General features: G+C 41.3%; 1 protein-coding gene across 1 annotated transcript; it reads right to left on the bottom strand.

Moving 5' to 3' along the window:
- Nucleotides 1–3,698: 3,698 nt before the first annotated feature.
- Nucleotides 3,699–21,321, bottom strand: LOC144311285 (nicotinamide N-methyltransferase). The gene is made up of 3 exons (XM_077893579.1): nucleotides 20,980–21,321; nucleotides 20,001–20,208; nucleotides 3,699–4,173 (listed from the first exon to the last, which is right to left on the bottom strand). Exons 1-3 carry the CDS (start codon nucleotides 21,131–21,133, stop codon nucleotides 3,741–3,743), a joined length of 795 nt encoding a protein of 264 aa, XP_077749705.1. The 5' UTR covers nucleotides 21,134–21,321; the 3' UTR covers nucleotides 3,699–3,740.
- Nucleotides 21,322–22,068: the final 747 nt, after the last annotated feature.

Here is a 22,068-nt window from a genome sequence, read left to right as displayed (position 1 = left end):
AAATTGGTGTTCCACTCATGACTGACAACCTGCAGTTTGAAAAATACTGGGGTGACTGACTTCATCTGGCTGCAGCTACTGGATGCCTTCAACCTAGGGCAGGAGGAAGGAGTCCTAACTGCGGGATGCAACAGGGAAGAGAGGAATGAGCAGATAGAGAATGGAGAAAATCTTCCTATTCCCTTTTTAGCCTCTTGGCTTGAGTCTGAACTCCTATCAGTAAGACTGAGTGTTAGAACTAGAATGTTTGCAAGAAACCCTGTAAAACTGTGCACACAAACACGAATGCTTCAGGGTTTAGATCAGGAATGAGTAAACTACCACCTTTGGGCCATACCCATCCAGCCGTCTGTTTTTATAAATCAAGTTTTAGTGGAACACAGCCGCACCCATTAATTTGCATATTGTGCATGGCTGTGCTGTGTGTGTGTGTGTGTGTGTGTGTGGCTGCTTTTGTGATAACTTCAGATCAGGGTAGTTGGGATCAAGGCAGCATGACCTGTAAAGCCAAAAATATGTACTATTTGGCCCTTTGCAGGAAAAGTTTGCCTACCTTGGGGAACAGTGTTCCCCAAGCCTCTGGGAAGACACCAGCCTGGCTCTGAGGCATCCAAGGAGCACCTTCTTTCTCTAAACAGACCATCTTATCCCCGCCGCAACACTCACAGGCTGGGGACGTGTGCCAGCAGCAGCAGAGCCTGTGCAGGAGAGGCTGACCAGGGCAGATTCTGGGTGGGGACTGCTGCTGCAGTTTGCAGTACTACCTTTGGAAGTATCTGGAAGCACTGAGGGTGTTTGTATTGTGATTGCAAAGATGGGGACCCTTGAGCCAGCTGACACTGGGGGTTCATTTGCATTCCTGCTGCCTGGTTGTAAATAAATAATAAATGTATGGCTTAAATGAGAAAGGAATTGGCATGTGGCATGGAAACAGAGTATTATCACACCTCCTCTGAAGGCAGTGCCAGAAAAGAGCCTGCATGCCTGCAGCCCAGGACTAGAATTTTCTCTCCTGCGTAGAGATCAAGATGTCTTTTCTCCACAGCTTTGGCAACTAGTATCAAAGATGAAGAAAAGAATTATAGCTTCTGATAAATAAATATTACATGCTTATCAACTACTCAGCATTATTCTAGGTCCTTTATATGTAGCAGTTCATTCGTATTCTCTTGACAAGAAATTCTACTTGAATCTCATTTTACAATTGAGAAAACTAAAGCACAGAGGGGTTATGTAACTTGCCCAAGGAGAATCAGCTACTAGGTGGCAGAGCCAGAATTTGAAAACAGGATGATTTTTGTCGTTGAAAGACAGATAATAGATTGCTAAGATGATGCCTCATTCATTGAATCCAGTAGGTTTCCTTTTTTTCCTCTTTGCTGCCATCTAAGAATTCCTTCATTTAAAGATATCAAGGAATATGCCCTTTGTTCTTTCTGGTTTTATCCGTAATTGGTCTAGAGGTGGGCATGTTAATCCATTTGGGTTAATAAGATGTAAGAAGCCTGCTGGGCACTTCTGAAAAAGATCTCCTCTCATGAAAACCCCACTCACAGGCAAAGGTGAGCGAAAGACGGATGGAAGCCAGCTGCTGGATGGTGCTGTCGAGTCACCATCATGTCCTGGAAGAACCTACCTCTGGATTTCTTGTTGGGAAACCCGTACTGTTTAGAACATTTTTAAATGTTCTAACATTTAAAACAGATATTCTGTTACTTAGTCTCCATTCCATTATGCTATTCTATTTCCTTCACAGCTCTGTCCTGATCAGAAAGTACCTTATTTATTGACTTGTTTCTTTATCCCCCACTTTCTCTCCTAGAACATAAACTCCCAAGAACAGGGCTCTCACAACTGCCACTCGCTGCTCTGTCCCCAGGGTCCAGACCATGTCTGGCCAGAGCACTGGGGAATCTAAATGTAAACCCAGGAGGCTCACAGTTCAGTGGGGAAACAGAAAATAAGACAGTTATAATGCAATATAATAAATGTCACCTTAGAGGGAAAAATCACAGAAGAGTGTCTGCTAAGGGGCTGTGCCTTGTAAAACTGTTATTGCCAGTCTGGTCTCAGACATTCCCTCCCCGGCCCACCCTTGCCAAATTTTCATAGATAAAAGCAGAAGCCCTATTATTTTAAAGCTTGCCTTTAAAGGAGATTGCAAAGCATCCCTTTAAACCGGGCAATCCAGTTGTGCAAAATGCTTGAAGTTTCAGAATTTGTGGCCTTTGTTCTGGGCACTTGAGTTGAGAGAGTCTTGTCTCTACAAACTTGTTTGCTTCTTTGTGGCCTTAGTGGCTCCTAGGAAGTTAAGTGAGCTCTTCTCAAGAGCAGTTGTCTGCAGAAAGGATGCGCAGGCCTGGTCATCCCCACCTGCTTATAGGAATGGAGTTGGGCTTGGCTTTCTCCATCCAGCCTGGACTGGCCTGTCAGGTTCCTTCAGGATGGAATCTCTAGAAATTGTCATGTGAACGTCCTATGATATTGAACAACTGAAAATATCTTGAAAATGGACAGAAACTGTATTGTGACATGATGGTCCTACACAACCAGATGAACAAACATGTGTGATAATAGACTCTTGGGCTCTGATGTGATTGTCAGATTGGCATGTGGGAGGGCAATGGGAAGGAAGGAATCTCACTGCAAGAAGTAGGGATGTCCACTGTCTATAACTCTGGGGGGTGGGAGATCTTGGGATGAGAGACCAGAGAGGCCTCAGACCTGAGGAATGAGGACATTCCTTTCTCTGGGGAAGAGGTAGGCAAGCTTCTTCTATAAATATCCAAATAACAGATGTTTTAGGTTTTGCAGGCTATACCTACGGTTACTGTCACAATTAGTCAACTTTGCCTTCAGAGCACAAAAACCTCCATAGACAATACATAAATGAATGGCCATGGCTGTGTTCCAGTAAAACCTCATGAGACAGGCTTGAGCAGCTGGGTTTGGCTCATGGGCCATAGTTTGTCTACCTCTGTTTTGGAACATCATAGCAATGGGGCCTAGGAACCAGAGAAGGCAGACATGCCATGGGCAAGTAAACCTAACTCCAAGTAGATGCTTCCCCAAGACCTAGGCCAAAAGGTCACCCTCCAGAACCCTCGTGAGCTCTGCAGATACCTGTTTCTAATAGCAGCCGTAAGACAGTGCCTATTACCTCTCTTTCTAACTCCTAAACTTCTCGCAGGGAGAAGTCACAGCCTTGGTCTGGTGTGTGAAAGGAAGTACGAGAGGCCCTGCCCCTTACTTGGGATCCAGGAGCCAAGGGGATGGCCCTTCCCTGACCCAGACGTGGTGGTGACACCTGTGGATCCCAGGAGAGGATGGGGCCCACAGAGAAGGCAATGGTTGAGGAACAGGAGAAGTGTGTTCCCAAGAGAGAAGGAGGCAGTGGGCCCCCCAGGAAAGAGAGCTAATCACTGCAGACACTGCTCTGTGGGCGTGTGTGTGAGCCCCCATCACCGGGAAGCTTAAGAGGAGCGAGGTCTTCTTTTCCAGTCATGGGCAGTGAAGACTGGATGTGCCATTTGCCCAATTTGTGTCCTCCCAGCACCGGCACCCATAGGAAGCCCCGGGGAGGGGTCACCCAAGTGTCCTCCTCCGCCTGACCGCGCCCACCCTGGCCTCGATGAGCCGTTGGGCCCGGCCAGTGGACTCAGCACAATGACCGTGGCAGTTAGAACCAAGGACCAAAGTTAGCCGGGCAGAGGAATTGCTTTAATGGCAACCATAAAGCGTCATACAGATTTGCTCAGCTTCCTCCCCACCAGGGAGAAAAGCCCTTCGTTGTCGGACATGGTGGAGGAATAACCCTGGCAGATCACCTCAAACCGCTCCACTGAGTAGCCGGCCTCTCTCACCGCAGCCTCTACTGCCTCCCGGCCCAGGCAGAGGCTGGAGAACCTCTGCTCCCCGATCATATAGTAGCTGCTCTTCAGGGCGTCCACCACCACCAGGAAGCCCCCCGGCTTTAGCAGGCTGCCGAGGTTCCTGAGGGCCGCGCAGTAGGCGGGGAGGTCTGGGCAGGCGGCGTCCAGGCACAGGGTGCTGAGCAGACAGTCGGCCGGGGGCAGGGACATGGCACCCAGAGGCCGGCTCTGAGTCACGTCGCACTTCAGGACCTGCTTGACCACGCGCCTCAACTTCTCCTCCTTCTCCAGCCCCTTGACTCTGAAAGACACAAACCGACAAATACCACTTGCCACCCTACACTCGTGAGAACCAGGATCTCTCTGGTCAGGGCTGAAAATGGCAGTGCTGTCCCAAATGTTATGTCCTTGGGGACACCCCTATGGTAAACACGGAGAAAGAAGAAATGAAGGACCACTTTGGCATACAGATGTGACCATGTTACCGTGTGTGGGGCTAAATCCCTTCACGAAGTGAGTGACAACGTGAAAATGATAATGAGAGTACCAAACCCCGCTTCTCCCATGGACCGAAATGGTTCTTCCTCCACTGTTTGGAATAGTGCCTGGCTCATTTATTATTATTACTAGTATTACTGCTGCTGCTGCTACTTGTTTATTAATTATGATACTTGTCTCCTCTTCCGAACTGTAACATAGCAGCCATTTGACTGATACATATTAGGCAATGATGACTTTAAAATGTGGAAATAGTATTCTTGTATAGCTGCTGATCAGGGATGGGAGTGGGGTCATCTGTAGACATTTTACAGAAGCAGTGGATAAACCACAACAGAACCGCGGCCAGGGCCCCTCTAGAAAGAAGGGAACCACTAGTTGCCATTCTTGAATCCAGAAACACATTCCAGATGGAGAGTGTGTTTTCTCAAGGGGGTCATGTTCCTGGTAGTCTTGCTCAGAAGACTAACCTGTTCTGCAAAATCAGTGGGGTTCCCTGGAAGAAAACCAGTGCGTGGAAGAGGCACAGAAGGCGAGGGCCGGAGGTGGAATAGAGTGCCTTGGAACGTGGTAGGGAGGCATGAAGGAACAAGCTGACAGGTGAGCGAACTTAAATGAGCAGATAGAGTGCACAGGAGAAACTGGAGAAAGAAAAAAGGAGCAACAATAGCAGAAAATCAGAGAGGTAAGAAAAAAGCAAGACTGAGTATGTAAAGTGCCCAGAAGGCCACAGAGCCCAATGATAGGAGTGATGACTGGATATCCAATGCTTTGAGGAAGTCTACCAACAGAGCACCAGCGGTGCAAATCCAGGCTTACACTGTCCATTGGCTCCAGAAGAAGGCAGCCTCTTGGGCAGCAAGGCTTGATGGAGAGAGCAGAGGCTGGCCCAACATCAGAGCAGATGAGAGAGGGACTTGCCCTGGGACCACTTCTGGTCATAAGGAAAAGTCAATGGTTTAAATAAAACTTGGAGATTTACCTCCACATAGAATGATTTGAGATGACAGCAATTAGTTGTGAACATCCTATTTAAATATTTAGTTAAAATCTTGAGCCCAGTGCACATAATCAGCTATTTATAAATATCCTTTACGGTATAATTTTTCACTTAAGGGGGATCCCTGGGTGGCTCAGCAGTTTAGTCCAGGGTGCGATCCTGGAGTCCAGGGATCGAGTCCCACGTCGGGCTCCCTGCATGGAGCCTGCTTCTCCCTCTGCCTGTATCTCTGCCTCTCTCTTTCTCTGGGTCTCTCATGAATAAATAAATAAAATCTTTTTTTTTTAAAAAAAGAAGAATTTTAGCAATAAGCACATAAAAAAAAAACCTCAAAATTTTTGGCCATCAGAGAAATGCAAATCAAACCATGAGATAACCACTTCACATCCACTTGGACGGCTATAATAAAAAAGACAGTCACAAGTGTTGGCAAGGATGCGGAGAAATGGGAACCTCCGTACACTGCTGGTAAGAATGTAAAATGGTCCAGCTACTTTGGAAAACAGTCTGGAAGTTCCTCAAAAGGTTAAACATAGAGTTACCAGATGACTCAGGAATTCCAAGAGAAATGAAAGCATATATCCACACAAATACTTATATATGAGCTGTGGCTCAGTGGGTTAAGCATCTGCCTTCAGCTCAGGTAATGATCTTGGGGTCCTGGGATCAAGCCCTGAGTCAGGCTCCTTGCTCAGTGAGGAGTCTGCTTTTCCCTCTCCCTCTGCCTGCAGCTCATCCTGCTTATGTTCTCTTTCTGCCAAATAAATAAATAAAATCTGTTTTTAAAAAAAACTTGTACATGAGTAATTATTCAGAATTGCCAAAAGATGGTGACCACCCAAATGTCCATCAACCTATGAAGAGATAAATAAAGGATGGTATACCTGGGCAATGGAATCATATTCAGTCATAAAAGGGAATGAAGTGCTGATTCATGCTACAACATGGAAGAACCTTGAAAACATGATGCTAAGTGAGAGAAACCAGAAACAAAAGACCACATATCATATGGTTCCATTTACATGAAATGTCCAGAAAAAGCGAAGCTTTGGAGACCAGAAGCAGATCAGTGGTTGCCAGCAGTGACAGGATCTAGAAAATGGGAATGACTACCAATGGGTACAGGGTTTGTTTGGGTAGTGATGAAAATGTTCCAAAACTGGAGTGAAGATTGCACAACTACATGAGTATACTAGGAACTATCAAACTGCACGCTTCAGATGGGCGAATCATATGTGATGGTAATTTTATTTTGGGGAAGCTGTTGTACAAAGGAGAGAAAGAAAAGTAGCTTAGCAAGGTATTGGCTTCAGGGAATTCCTACCAGCCAGTAGACCAGTATAGACAAGGAATGATAATTACCTTTGGTTGGGTTTACTATTTTTCTCTATCTAGGGTAAAATGGTAGTAGGGTGACCAATTTGTCCTGATTGGTCTGGACTTCCCCAGTTTTCCCACTGAAAATCTCAGGTCCTGGAAACCCCTCTTGGTCCTGGGCAAACAGGGAAGGTTAGTCATTCTAAAAACAGGGAAGTCAGTTACAAAGCTACCATTCAGCCTCCTGGAACAAGGATGATTTGACAGAATATTTTAAGAATAAAAAAACAACAATGGAACATTATGGAAGTCTGTGAAACACAGATTTGAGTAAGTAAATTAATATAGAATAGAAAAATTCAAATGACCTATCTGCACATATGGATAACTGAGAAGTGTAGACAAAAAGCTGAAGGAGTGATAACATGGTATTTTTTTTTTTTTGAACACATTTCAAGATGATCCTCTATTTTGGGAACACCGTGGGCATGTGTATTTAAGTGATGACGTCAGAAGCAGGTTGGACCTCTGTGCCCTATTGTGTGTTAAACTGTTTGAAAGACATGCCTTACCACAGAACTAGTCCTTGCCAGTCAGTTGATGATGGAAATTGTTCCCAAATAGGGAGACACACTGTGAAATCTAGAAAGCTCACAAAGAATGTGCCAATTTGAGAAGGAAATTGGCTGGAAACACCCACTGCGATAGAGACCTGCTGATCCTTGGGTGCACAGCAAATGCTGGGGAACTCAGTAGCCCAAGTAGCTGTGCACAGATGCCACATCAGAGCTTCTCAGCACCTGCACCATGCCCCCTGCCTGCAGGGAAATGGACTGGCCCGGAGACACAGGCAATTACTGTTCAGCTACACGGTCAGCTCAAGGAGTAGGGCATAAACATACACCAGAAAAGTGTTAGGCGGTTCTACAGGAAGCTAATAGCAATATGACTGTTTCTCTAGTTCTGAAGATCTACTCTTTCCAACACATCAGTATGTAAAAAAGGGCAGCTATTTCCTCTGTAAATATGCAATCCACAGAAGCCTGAGGGAGGTGAGGAGGTAAGGGGAGAAGGGATATAGAGTAGGGCTCCTGGGAAGAGCACTTGGTGAGAGCGTACTCCCACACCCCAAGACAATACCCCAAGGTTCAGAAGAGGCTCCCCCCGCCCCCCTTCTGCAGGGCAGCAGTGGACCAGAAGTCCCTGAATGAGATCTTTCAATGACACTCACCCCCTAAAGCCCCATCCCCAGAGATTCCAGCAGGCCCTCCTGAGGGAGAACTGGCAAAATGTATAAAGGATACAGAAAGCTACATAAGCTTAGATTTCAATGTAAGAACTGTACAAGCCAGGAATAATAATTAGTAAACCTTTGGCCACAGCCGAATCAGGTAAAAGACAGACATTTCAGGAGGGACAGGCTAGGAAGCAAAATGCATGCAGTTATTTATTTTATAATTTTTTGAACCTCTGTGATGTGGCAGGAAGAGTGTTGAGCAATGAGGACCCAAGATAGAACAAATGAGAAACAGATCCTCTCCCCATGGTGATTACAGGCTGGGGCGGAGGGGAGAAAGAATTAATCCAATGATCGTCCACAAAAATGATAAATTAATATTGAGATAAACTCTTGGAAGGAGAGGGACATAGCACTAACAAAAGAATGTTGGCAGCTTGGAAGTCCAGTATCAAGGAAAGCTCCAAAATGGAGTCAGGTAGGCAGAGAGAAAATAAACAAGAGTTCACTAGGCCATGGAGAGTAGGGAGGGGAGAAGGATATTCCAGTAAGGGGAAACAGCAGGTGGAAAGGCCATGTGGTAGGATGAAAGATGGAGAGAAGGCCAAATGAGGCTGTATCTCGGGAACAAAGCAGAGCATGGTAGAAAATGAGGCAATAGGGATCAGCAGGTGCCAGATTAGGCAGGGTTTTGGGGACCATGTTAAGAATTTTGCTTTTTATCCTAAAAGCCATGGGAAGTTATGAAGGGGTGCTAAGGAAGGGAGTGGTGCAATCGGATCTACATTTTGAAGCTATCACTTTGGGACAAGAATGGAGATGGAAAGCCAGTTAGGAAGAAGAGGATAGTGGCTTGGACCAGGAAAATATCCTGGATAGAAAATACTGAAGACATATACTGGTTTGAGAGAAACTCAGAAGTAAAATGAATAGAACTTGGTGCTGGTCATGGACTATGACAGAGAGGAAGAAGGTAGGCTTCTAGGCTTCTGGCTTGTTCAAGTAATTATATGATGGCAACCCCCAGGGAGATGAGAATACCAGAAATGGAGCAAATTGGGGAGGATCATAGCTCTATTTGGGGCACTTTTAGACACACCAGTAGAAATGGTTACAATTTGAAGGAAATGGCCAGGTGAAGTTTCCTCAGCCCACCCTATGCATTTTCCCCAAGGGATAGTGCAAGGAGAACATCTATGAGAAAGTCATGCTTTTAAAAGGCAGAAACTTTTCCCAGGCATCATTGAAACAATCACCAAGACCATCAAGATCCTGATGTCAGAAGGAATATCAATCTTTTACAAGACAGGAAAATACAGAGATGCTTCCGATTAGGGGAAGTTCAATAGCTTCATGGGACAAATGTGGCACAAGTGTGTCTATATTGGGCAACAATATAAAGGATATATATATATATATATATAAAACATTTTAAAAAATAGACATGAGAATCTTTGTATGGAGAACATTTACTTCACCTCTACAGGTGCTTAAGCCTCCTTATGTCAGGCAGGAGGTGGCAAGTGGAGGAGCTGCTCTCCGTAGAGGCATCCAGGAGGAGCTCCAGCATCTCCAAACCCCTCCTGGCTGCTCTGGGGGCTGAGGAGAATTTGCAGAGCATCCATGTAACTCATTCCCACTCGCTAGCATGTCTTGGTGTATCTGTTGGGAAGCTCTGTTCTAGACACCAGTATTTCTCAAACTGTAAAATGCATACAATCCCCTGCAAATCTCATTCAAATGCAGATTCTCTGGTTGTGTAGGTGGGGAGTGGGGGGGGGGGGGGGCAAGAGCCTGCATTCTCTAACAGGCTCCCAGGTGATATGGAAGCTGCTTGGTCTGAGGACCGCAAGGCAGGCCATGTGCTGCCAGAGGTACATCAGTGCTGTTCCTAGGATTTCTTAAGGTAAAAGCTCATTTCCCTTGGCTCATGGTATAATAATTTATATCTTAGCATTTGACTCTCTCACTTGATAAATAAATAATGTCAAGCCAGAATTTGGTACCAATGTCTTACAACTTCTTGGATAGTTTTAAAAATGAGTGGTATCTAAATGTATGAGTCACACTCCAAAGGCAGAGAAACAGGAGATGGCTCAAATTGTCTTTGGCAGCAGTCAGCACAAGAAATAGCTTCAGATAAAGAAGAAATAATCTCAGAGGAAATAGGTTATGGGCTGATAGAGGTACTTGAAGATGCAAGAAAGACATAAGTTGAATGGGATCGCTATCATTCTCAAAATAGTTGAAGCCACAGGATCTAGCACAAGGATAAGAGTGAAAATGTAGAATTTTACTGCCAAAAATACAGTTCCTTACTCTAACAGCTATTGGGAGGGGACAGGTTCTCAGGAGCCAAGTGTTACAAGCTGACAATTCTGGCTTGAGATAAGCAATGCTTTTAGTATCCTGCTAGATTTTAAGGGCTCGTTTTTGAATGAGATGGAAAAGCTTGTGATAGGTAGGGAAATTGAGAAGAAAGTTCTAAAAGCCTTCTTGACATATGATTTGGACCTCAGAAAGGTATTTTGTCTGGCTGACTGAAAACTCTTTTATAAACTTTCCCAGAAATTTTATTAATCCTGGGAAACTCCTTATTTATTTAATAATAAATATTATTGCCCAAATCCTCACAGTTACAGGGTTTTTTCCCCCTAGTTAATACCAGTTTCATTCTGTAGAATCACATAGTCAATAGATAAAAAAGAGGTTTGAAATTACATTTATTTTGAAGAACATTATTTTCAGTATGAAGGTTATAGCGAGCGTAAAATTCTAAGTAAAGGTTTATAGGTTACAATGGCATATGAAAGTAGCCTCTCAACTTCTTACTAAATGCCGGGGGGGGAAATGGAGAAGTATTTAGGCAATATTAAACAATTTTACGATGTTGTTCACGTGTAAAGGCAACAAAAACACATTCCCAATATACATGGGCTTAGAAAATGTCACTTATGTGTTCTTCTTGAAACATTTGAAGGCCTATTCAATGGACCAAAAATTAATCAGAATTAAAAACTTAACAACTTGAAAAATCATCTAAAATGAACATAAAATTAAAATGTTCACATAATTGCAAATATGATTACAAACAGAAAGCAAATATCCAAACTTATCTTGAAAGAAAATATGAGAATGATGCTTTAAGTTACAATATTTGGAATTAAAATCTCCAATTTTAACAAGAAACACTGGCAACAGAGATGCCAGAAGGACTTTGGGTGTCAAAAATTGTTAAGTTCCTCATATTATGAGAAAGAAAAAATTACTGATTCTTGCCTGGCATTGGTAAACCAAGAGAATTTGTCTCCAGCAGACCTGAATTTTAAGAAATACTAAAAGAAAAAAAAAAATACTAAAAGAAGTTCTTCAAAAAAAAAAAAAAAAAAAGAAGTTCTTCAGGTGAAGGGAAGTGATGTCAGATAGAAGTCTAGATCTGCAGAAAGGAATGAAGAATACGAGATAGGACAGATATGTGGATAAATATAAAAGGTTTTATATATTTTGTTTAAAATAGTACTGACTGGGATGCCTGGGTGGCTCAGCGGTTGAGCATCTCCCTTTAGCCCAGGGCATGATCCTGGAGTCCAGGGATAGAGTCCCACCTTGGGTTCCCTGCATGGAGCTTGCTTCTCTCTCTGCCTATGTCTCTGCCTCTCTCTGAGTCTCTCATGAATAAATAAATAAATCTTTAAAAAAATAAATAAATAAAATACTACCGACTGATGTGAATATACTTAAAACTACTGAACTACATACTTAAAAATAATTCTGATGCTAAATTTTATGGTATGTGTTTTTTAACCACAATAAAAAATAAAGCAATAAAAATAAAAGCACTACCGACTTTTTAAAGCAAATATAATAATAATGTATTATGTTATAGTATATATAAAGTATAATATATGACAGATGCATAAGGGGCTAGAGTGGTTTAAAAGAATTATACCATTGTAAAATCCTACATTGTTCATGAGGTAATAGATATGTTAAAAATACATACTCAGGGATCCCTGGGTGGCTCAGTGGTTTAGTGCCTGCCTTTGGCCCAGGGTGTGATCCTGGAGTCCGGGGATTGAGTCCCACGTCAGGCTCCCTACATGGAGCCTGCTTCTCCCTCTGCCTGTGTCTCTCCCTTTCTCTCTATGTGTGTCTCTCATGAATGAATAAAGTCTTTTTAAAAATACATACTCAAATTTCTAGAAAAATTACACATACATGCACATATATATATATACTCACCCAAAACACAAAAGAGACCAATAGAAAAGATAAGAGTCAACAGAGAAGATAAAAGGAATACTAAAAATCTTTATATTTATACAAATGGAATACCAAACATTATTACACCCAGGAGAAGCAGGAACAAAGGCACAAATGAACAACAAAATATATGAGACAAGTAGAAAATAGATACCAAGATGATTGATTAGGCTTAATCATACATTATCAGTAATTACATTAAATGTAAGTGAACTAAAGAATCCAGTTAAAAAGCAGAAATCATCACATTGGATTGGAAATCAAGAGCTACTATGTACTACTTGCAAGAAAAACATCTTAAGTATAAAAGTACACATAGGTTGAAAAAAAGAGGTGAAAAAGATATACCTTGTCTACTAGTTATCTATTGCTACGTTATAAATTAAACTTAGCAATTTAAAATGACAAACATTTATCTCACAGTTTCTTTGGGTCGGATATCTGGGCACAGATTATTTGAGTATCTCTGGTGCAAGGTCCTTCATGAGGTAGAGTGTTGGCCATGTCTTCAGTCTCACCTGAAGATTCAGCTGGGAGGTAATTTGCTTCCAAGCTCACTCCAGACAAGTGAGTAAGAGGGAATATCTAATAGGGAAGCCATAATCTTTTTGTAAGCTAATCTCAGAATTGATGCTCAGTACTCTGCTGCATTGTACTTGTTAGAATCTAGTCGCTAGGGATCCCTGGGTGGGGGGGATCGAGTCCGACATCAGGCTCCCTGCATGGAGCCTGCTTCTCCCTCTGCCTTTCTCTCTCTTTCTCTGCATTTCTTATGAATAAATAAATAATATCTTTAAAAAAAAAAAAAGAATCTAGTCTCTAAATCCAATGGCCAGCAAAGGAAAGGCTATTAAACAAGAGATGAATATTTGAAGTGAAGATTATTGGGAGCCATCTTTGAAGCTATCTACCAAGCATACATGCAAACACCAAGCATAAGAAGGCTGGCAGGCATTAAGGAGGGCACATGATGTGATGAGCACTGATGAGCAGCATTATATTGTATGTTGGCAAATTGAATTTAAGTAAAGAAAAAATACAGAAAAAAAGAAGGTTGATGTGGCCATATTAATATCAAAGTAGACTTCAAGACAAAGTGTATTACTGGCAGTAAAGGGAAACACTTCTTAATGATGAAATAGTCAATAAATCAAGAAGACAAAATAATCCTAAAAAGATATGCAGGTAGTAACAAAGCTTTTCAAAATGTATGAAGCAAATGTTGACAGAATAATGGAGAACAAGAGATAAATCCATAATCATAGTTTGAGATTTTCGTACCTTCTATCAGTAATTGATAAGCAAAAAATCATGTAGAAAATTTGAAAAATACTATCAATCTACCTGACATAATTGATATTTATAGAAACTATACCTACAACAGGATGATATACATTCTTTTCAGTGTAGAAAGCATAATCAAAATAAGCTATATGCTGACCATAAAATCCGTCTCTGACTACAATAAAATTTAAATAGAAACCAATACCAAGGGAATCCCTGGGTGGCGCAGCGGTTTGGCGCTTGCCTTTGGCCCAGGGCACGATCCTGGAGACATGGGATCGAGTCCCACATTGGGATCCCGGTGCATGGAGCCTGCTTCTCCCTCTGCCTGTGTCTCTGCGCCTCTCTCTCTCTCTGTGGCTATCATAAATTAAAAAAAAAAAAATTTAAAAAAGAAACCAATAACAATATCTAGAAAATCCTGAAATTTTTGGAAATTAAGGAACACAATGCTAAATAATTCAGGTCAAAGAAGAAACCACAAAGAAAATTAGAAAATATGCTGAAGTAAGACACCTGAGTAGCTCAGTCAATTGAGCATCAGACTCTTGATTTAAGCTGAGGTCATGATCTCAGGGTTGTGGGATCAAGTCCCACACTAGACTCCACACTCAGCGAAGAGTCTACCTAAGATTCTCTCTCTCCCTTTTCCTCTGCACCTCCTTGCCTCTAGCTTGCTCGCTCTCTCTCTCTTTCTCTCTCTCTTCCTCAAACAATAAATAAATAATTTTTTAAAATAAGAAAATATGCTGAAGTGGATAATAGTAAAAATATGACATATCAAAAATCATGAGATGCAACTAAAACATTTCTGAAGGAAATTTATAGCCTTAAATGGCTAAGTTAGAAGAAAGAAATGTGTGAAATAATTATCTAAGCTTCTAACTTCAGAAGCAGGAAAAAGAAGAGCATATAAAAACTAAAGTAAATGGAAGAGAGAAAATAAGAAAAGTAAGAGCAGAAATCAACACTATTGGAAATGACAATAGAAAAAATCAACAAAACAAAAAGTTAGTTCTTCAAAAAGATTAATAAAATTGGTAAATCTCTAGCAAGATGATCAAGATATTTTTTTAAAAGGCAAATTACCAATATCAAGAATCAAAGAAGGAAGATCACTAAAAGAGTAATAAAGATATGTCGGTTTGGGGTGGGGGGGTTAAGATTTTATTTATTTATTCATGAGAGACAGAGGGAGAAAGGGAGAGAGGGAGAGAGAGAGGGAGAGAGAGAGGAAGAGAGAGAGAGACATAGGCAGAGAAAGAAGCAGGCTCCATACAGGGAGCCTGATGTGGGACTCGATCCCGGGACTCCAGGATCATGCCCTGGGCTGAAGGCAGGCACTCAACCACTGAGCCACCCAGGTGTGCCAAATAATAGATATATATTTTTAAAAAACTATGACAATAAAATTGACAACCAAGATGAATAGGATAAATTCCTTGAAAAATACTGCTTATCAAAACAAAGAAAAAATGGAAAAGCTACATGACCAATAAAAGATATTATTCTGAATTTTTAAAACTTCATACCCATGAAAAAAACCTTCAGATATAGGTATCTTCACTCGTGAATTCTATTAATCATTTAAGGAAGGAATAATACTATTAACACACAAACACTTTCAAAAAATAAAGGAAGAAGAAACATATCTTGACTTGTTACATTACTATAGCATCATGCTGATACTAAAATCTGCTAAGCATATGATAAGAAAATAAAATTATAGCTCAGTATCCCTCATATACATAGATGAAAAATCCCTAACAAAATATTAACAAATCATAACCACTCATACATAAAAAGGATACTGCTTCATGAACAATGGGTGTGTGCCATTAGATTTAAACATTCAAAAATCTTCCAATACAATTCACATTTTCAGAATAAAGGAGAAAAATCATATGACCATCTTGATTAATTTCCAAAATATCAACAAAATTCAACATTTGATTTAAAACTCCCAAGAAACTACAAATATAAAAAATAGTATGAAAAAAAAAGTATGATAAAAAATTAGTATGACTATCTGTGAAAAATCTATAGCTAATATTATACTTAACAATGAATCATTGAACATTTTTTCCTGTGATATAGAAAAAGGCACGTATGTCCACTCTCATCTTTTCAATTCAACATTGTTTTGGAGGTTCTAGCCAGTGTAATAAGGCCAGAAAAATAAATAAAAGGCATATAGTTTGAATAGAAGAAGTAAAACTATTTTTATTTGCAGATAAGAGTGTACATAGGAAAACCTATGGGACCTACAAAAAGCACTACTAAACTTAATTAGTGAAGTCAGCAAGGTTACAAGACACAAGGTAAGTATATAAAAATCAATTGTATATCTATATACTAACAAATTATTAAAATTTGAAATTAAAAAAGCAATTAACAATAATTTAAAAATGAAACGTAAGGAAAATTTAACAAAATAAATACAAAATATGAGAACTACAAAACATTACTGAGAGAAACTGAAGAATTTCTAAATAAATAGAAATCATGCTGACTGCAGATTCCATATGTCCATTCTCTTATACTAATTTGTAAATTCAGAGATCACTAACAAAGTCTCAGCAGTCTTTTTTGAAAGAAATTGACAAGTTTATTCTAAAATTTAAAGCTTTTATTTATTTCGTAAGAGAGAGAGCACATGCATGTGCGGGCCTGTGCACATGAATGGGTGAGGGGCAGATGGAGAGGGAGAAGCAGACTGCCCACTGAGCAGGGGACTCGACCCCAGTACCCTGGGATCGTGACCTGAGCCCAAGGCAGACATTTAACCACTTAAGTGACTGAGCCACTCAGGCACCCCAGTTTATTCTAAAATTTATATCAAAATATAGTGTCAGTAAAATAACTTTTATACAATGAAAGAAACATCAACAAGACAATAAGGCAGCTGACTGAATGGAAGAAGTTATTTGCAAATGACATATCTGATAAGGGATTAATAACCAAAATGTATAAAGAGCTTATACAACCCAACACCGAAGAAACAATCTAATTAAAATGGGTAGAGGACCTAAACAGATATTTTTCCAAAGAATATATGCAAATGACCAGTAGACATATGAACACATGTTCCACATCACTAATCATTAGGGAAATGCAAATCAAAACCACAATAAAATATCACTTCATACCTGTCAGAATGGCTGAAATAAAAAGACAAGAAATAACAAGTGTTGGTGAGGATATAGAGAAGAAAGAACCCTCATGCACTGTTGGTACATCCACTGTGGAAAACAGTATGGAGGTACTTCAAAATATTGAAATTGAATTATCATATGATCCAGTCATTCCACTACTGGATATTTACCCAGAGAAAACAAAGCATTAATTTGAAAAGATACATACATCCCTATGTTTATTGTACCATTATTTATAATAGCAAAATAGAGAGGCAATCTAAGTGTCCATCCATGGATGAACAGATAATGAAGATGTGGTATATGTGTGTGTGTATGTGTGTGTGTATATATATATATATATATATATACACACACATATATATTATGTGGACTATGAGGACTATTACTCAGCCATAAAAAATGTAATCTTTCCATTTGCAACAACATAGGTGGAACTAGAAGTTATAATGCTAAGTGAAATAAGTCAGACAAAGAAAACAAATACCATATGATTTCACTCATATGTAGAATTTAAGAAACAAAACAAACAAAGAAAAAGGAGACAAATAAAAGACTCTTAAATACAAAGAACAGATTGGTGGTTGCCAGAGGGAAAGTGGGAGGGGGGGGATGAGGGAAACAGGTAAAGGGGATTGAGAGCACACTTATGATGAGCACTCAGTAATGTATAGAATTGTTGAATCATTATATTACATGCCTGAAACTAATATAATGCTGTATGTTAATTATACTTCAATTAAATATATTAAATTAAATATATTATGTGCGTGTGTGTGTGTATACACTAAAATTGCCAGAATAATCTTGAAAAAGAACAAAGTTGGAGGATTTACACTATCTGATTTCAAGCCTTACTTTCCCTGGTAAAAGGGATAAAAGCATAAACCCAGTGGAAGTTTAGCGACTCTGCACGTAGCAAAAACATTAATTGAGAAACAAAATATAAAATTACTATTGTTCATACCTCTATAGTATAAGAAATTGTATAAAGAACAAGTCACCTTGATAACTTGCATCGGACAACCCATGTTGACTATCAATAAGACAGTGTAGCAACATGTAAGAAAACAAATATGGAGTTTAGAATACTCTAACTAAGCTAGAATTCAGCAGACCATGAAAAGAAAATGAAGGGGTTAAAGAAATAAAAGCAGCCTGTAGAATTAGTTTCAGAAGAGAATCTGACTTAAGGATGAGCACATTTGGTGAAGTAATGAGAATTGAATTTAAGTGCATTTATAAAAAAATAAATTGACCATTTAGAAGAAGAGTATTGAGTATGGAGGTAGACATACTCCTTAGGGACATGTTAATATCACAAGATTTTATATTTATCCCTTGGATTCCAAATTTTACTTCACTCCTCCTGTTGTTCAAGTTGAAAAACATGGGTGTCATCCCTGAGACTTCTCTCTCATCATTCCCCATGACCAATCATTACCAACTCTTATCCAGTCTATCTCAATAATTCATCTTAAAATCACCTTCCTCTCTCCATCACCAACCAACCCTCCAGCCACCATCTTATCTTACCTGGATTAAAGTGTCTCCTTTCTGCATCTCTCATTCTCCCCCATTCTCCACACAACAGCCAAAGAGATCTTCATAAATGTAAATGGGGCCACATCACTTTCCTGGTTACACCTCTAATGCCTTCTCATCACACTTGAAATACCGGATCGTTAGCCTGGCCTCAAAGCCCTAAATGATCTGACATGTGCCTGCCTTCCCTGATATGAGGTCTAGGAGACTCGAGGCTTGTCTACCAGTCTACCCCAGCAGTTAGGACCATGTGGCACATCATACATGCTGTATCTTGGTTCATTAAATAAATGAACAAATGCTGGTTCCTTTAACCAAGATCCAAAAAGTATCAGCACTTGTTTCTTAAAGGGGGGTTGTGTTGCTGGGAAGTCAGAGCTCTTTCCTGGCCAAAGCAAGGAATAGGTTCAATAAAAATAGGTATGCTTTGGGGGTGCCTGGGTGGTGCAGTCTGTTAATTCTGACTCTTGGTTTCAGCTCAGTTGTGTGTCAGGGTCCTGAGATAGGGCCCAGCACCAGGCTCTGGGTTCACTGCAAGTCTGCTTAAGTTTCTCTCTCCTTCTCCCTCTGCCCCTCCTCCCATGTGTGCTCTCTCTCTCTCTCTCTCTCTCTTTCTCTCCCTAAAATAAATAAATCTTAAAAAACAAAAAAACAAAATACGTATGCTTTCCCATCGTGAACAAAAAGACAAGGCAAGACAGAGGATGCTGTGCCACACAGAGAAGTACAATATAGGAGCAAAGGTGGGGGTACAAATACAGGAAGAGGTGGGCTGGGGAAGGGAGAATTATGTAAAAAGTAAACCATGGGCAAGAGGGTGGAGAAAGATAGGGAAAATGTACCAAAAAACAATAAGAGCGGGGGAAAAAAAGAAAGGAAGAAATAACTGAGCATATAAGAAGTAGCAGACGGGCCAGCAGGCTCCGAAGAGGAATATGGAAGTGGTCCTTTAATACAGTTTGCAAAGGAGTCTGTGGGGCCTCAGCAACATGCATGGCAGCAAAGACATTCTGCTGCTGGAGTGACCGTCAGTTGCGTGGGACAGCGGCACTGGGCTGAGCCGTCACGGGGCAATCGCCAGAGGATGGAGGGACATGGGGACAAGAGAAAGAGAAAGTGAAGTGCAGAACTGGCCACCTCTGTCTAGTAGGCTACTGACAAGTTCTCATGCGGAGAGAAATTAATAATTGAAACAAGGCTCATTTGCACAAATTGATTTGTAGACGAGGGTAGGCTAAGATGCTGATCATTAGCTGTGAGTATGTCAAGCTCTGATTTTGTGGCTGGTGAGTAACACATTCTTTTCAGATCATTCCTTTATGCTGCTAATCCCAGGTCCAAAAGCCTAGTCAGCTTTTTACTGCCTCTGGTGGTGTCAGCATTAGCTACCCTCACAGCAGAGCCCCCCGCACTTGGATGGAGGACCGTGCTGGGGGCAAGCCCTGACCCCCAAAAGCTGCTGGTGAGGAGCCGATTTTACTTCTTTCCTAAACTTGTCCTAAACATCGCCATCCCAGGGTACCTGCCTGCACACTGCACCCCCACACTGGCCTGGGAAGGTTCTGTCTCCCGTTGGCTCCATGGCCATCTCTTTAGTTCTCTTCTGTGTCTTCTGCTGTTCTGGTGTGTGCATGTGCAAGTGCACACTCCCACTCCTCTCTGTCTCATTCTCTCTCTCTACCTCTTATTCCCCCTCTGGATTTCTCTTTGGTCTCTCTCTGTTCCCTCTGCTTTTTAACTTGGACTCTAAGGATAATTCTTGATTCAGAAAAATGAACTGTCACTCAGGTACTGTCAGAAAGCCAGGAAGCAGACCCCGGTTTCTCTACCTGTTCCCTTCGAGCTCGCACACGTAGGTCACCACTGGGGACCAGTCAAAGGCCCCTGGCTCCTTCTTCAGCCACTTTTGCAGCTCCTGCAGGTTCTGATCGGTGTAGTCGGTGGCAATGATCTCCTTGAAGGATTCACAAGCAGAGAGGAGCTGGTAGATGGTGGGGCCAGAGCCAATGTCGATCAGGAGGTCCCCCTTCACGCCATCTGGTTTAGAGGGGGAACAAGGTATCATACGAATGCAGACAGAGCTGAGATGCACTGTCCTTGCTGGAACTGTGTGAGAGAGCCCCTGAGACAGCCCATCTCTCTACTCACTCCTCTTCCCTCAAAATCTTTTTTTTAAACATGTCTGCGTTTTGTATTCCACAGTCTGGGCTGGAGGCATGTTGCTGGGGTAACTTTAGGTGTAGAAGAAGGAAGAAGAGGTCTACATCTGGTGTACAGACCCCTGATGCAGAAAGACTGCTGCACAGAATATGTAAAAAACTATTAAGGAATACTCCTGGGGAAAGTTAAAATTGTTTTCAAATTGAATTGTTATGTCTCTCTCCAAAAAGCATCCAAACCTTCATATGTTGGGAAGGTTTTTTTTTTTTTTAAATCTCATGCACATTCACAACATTCCTTTGCATTAGAAATGGAATTAGTATTACAATCTCCTTCTCTTAAGTGGCCTATCATGGTTGAATGGCTGGCTCTGGTCACCCAGCACACTGATGTAGACTCAAGGACTGAACTCTTGCCTTCTGGTTTCCCTTTGCACACCCATATGAGATCATGCATATAAAAGCACTCTGTAAATTGTAAAATGTCCATACCAAAAAACAGTGGTTTTTCATCCTCTTTAAATAAACAAGTAACGCCAGAAGGGCTGTCCCATAGCAATGACTACACACAACCCCAGCCATGCACTAAGACACTATTGGGATGCCTCACATTTTGGCAGGGAGACACACAGATAACACACAAACTTACCAAGGCAAAATATCTTGAAAAGATTCTTCAGAAGATGCCTGAGAATCTCATTTTCCGCAGAGTGTCTGGTCCCAAAGTTGTAGTATTTTTCTAGGTAATCCCGAGGGTTAAAATGTCTCAGATAAGTGTCCTTGGAGGTGAAGCTAGATTCCATTGTGGCTCCCTCCTGTGCCCACTTGCCTTCCCTCACTCTCCTCCAGAACCCAGGGAGTCACCCTGCAAAAGTTGTCTTTTTAAGTCTCAGGCTTCAATCTTTCTTCTGTTAGTTCAACCCACCCCTTAGACACAGATGATCAGTTAAACACTAACAGAAATATACCAAGAATCTTTTGGCTATTCTAGGAGGTGATGAAATTTTTGGGCAAGGGAGCCTAGGAGAAGTGCATGCAGGAAGGGGAGGGACATGAGCTGCATGCAATTCTCTGCCAAGGGGTGAAGTTCAAGTGCGGGAGGAACCATCTGGGCTCATCCGGGAAATCATTTAGCTCATAGAAGAACCACTAAGTTTAGAGAGGTGGGTCATTTCCCCAGAGCACCATCATTCTTCTTGTAATGATACTCCCAAAAGAGAGCCACAAAGAATGGTTTAAATTTAACAATCATAAAGAAAGGAGGAGAAAGAAGAGGATTAGGAAATGTCTTTAGGGCTAAGGAATGTTGGATAAAGAAGGAATCGCAGATGAGAGGGGGTGAAAGAGCAATTTAAAAAACCTGGATGAGGCTCCCTCCAATGTCTGGGCAAGCCACAGTCCTATAATCCTCTCCTCATGCTCTGCACACCCCTGGCTCTCCTCTCTGGGCATCCACAGCTCCCAGCAACTGTCAGTCCTCCGCATCTGGAAACCGCCTCCTCCCCAAGCCTTCCCACTCATTTCAATCCATTCAAATCCTGATGGTCCTTTCAAGATGAAATTTAAGTGCTCCACTTTCTTTAAGAATTTTTATATTCCCTCTTCTGGACTCACATTGCCCTTAGAATTAGCTCATCCTGCTGAATCCTTGATTTTGGGTTCAAAAAAACACTCATGTTTTGGTTTTTTGAACAACCAAAACTTGTTCCTGGTTTTGTCTGTGTCAATCTTACCTCCC

The sequence above is a fragment of the Canis aureus genome, chromosome 3 (assembly GCF_053574225.1).
Source record: "Canis aureus isolate CA01 chromosome 3, VMU_Caureus_v.1.0, whole genome shotgun sequence".
Taxonomy (NCBI): domain Eukaryota; kingdom Metazoa; phylum Chordata; class Mammalia; order Carnivora; family Canidae; genus Canis; species Canis aureus.
Note: the sequence above shows the minus strand (reverse complement) of the source record. Positions and strands in the feature narration are given on the sequence as shown.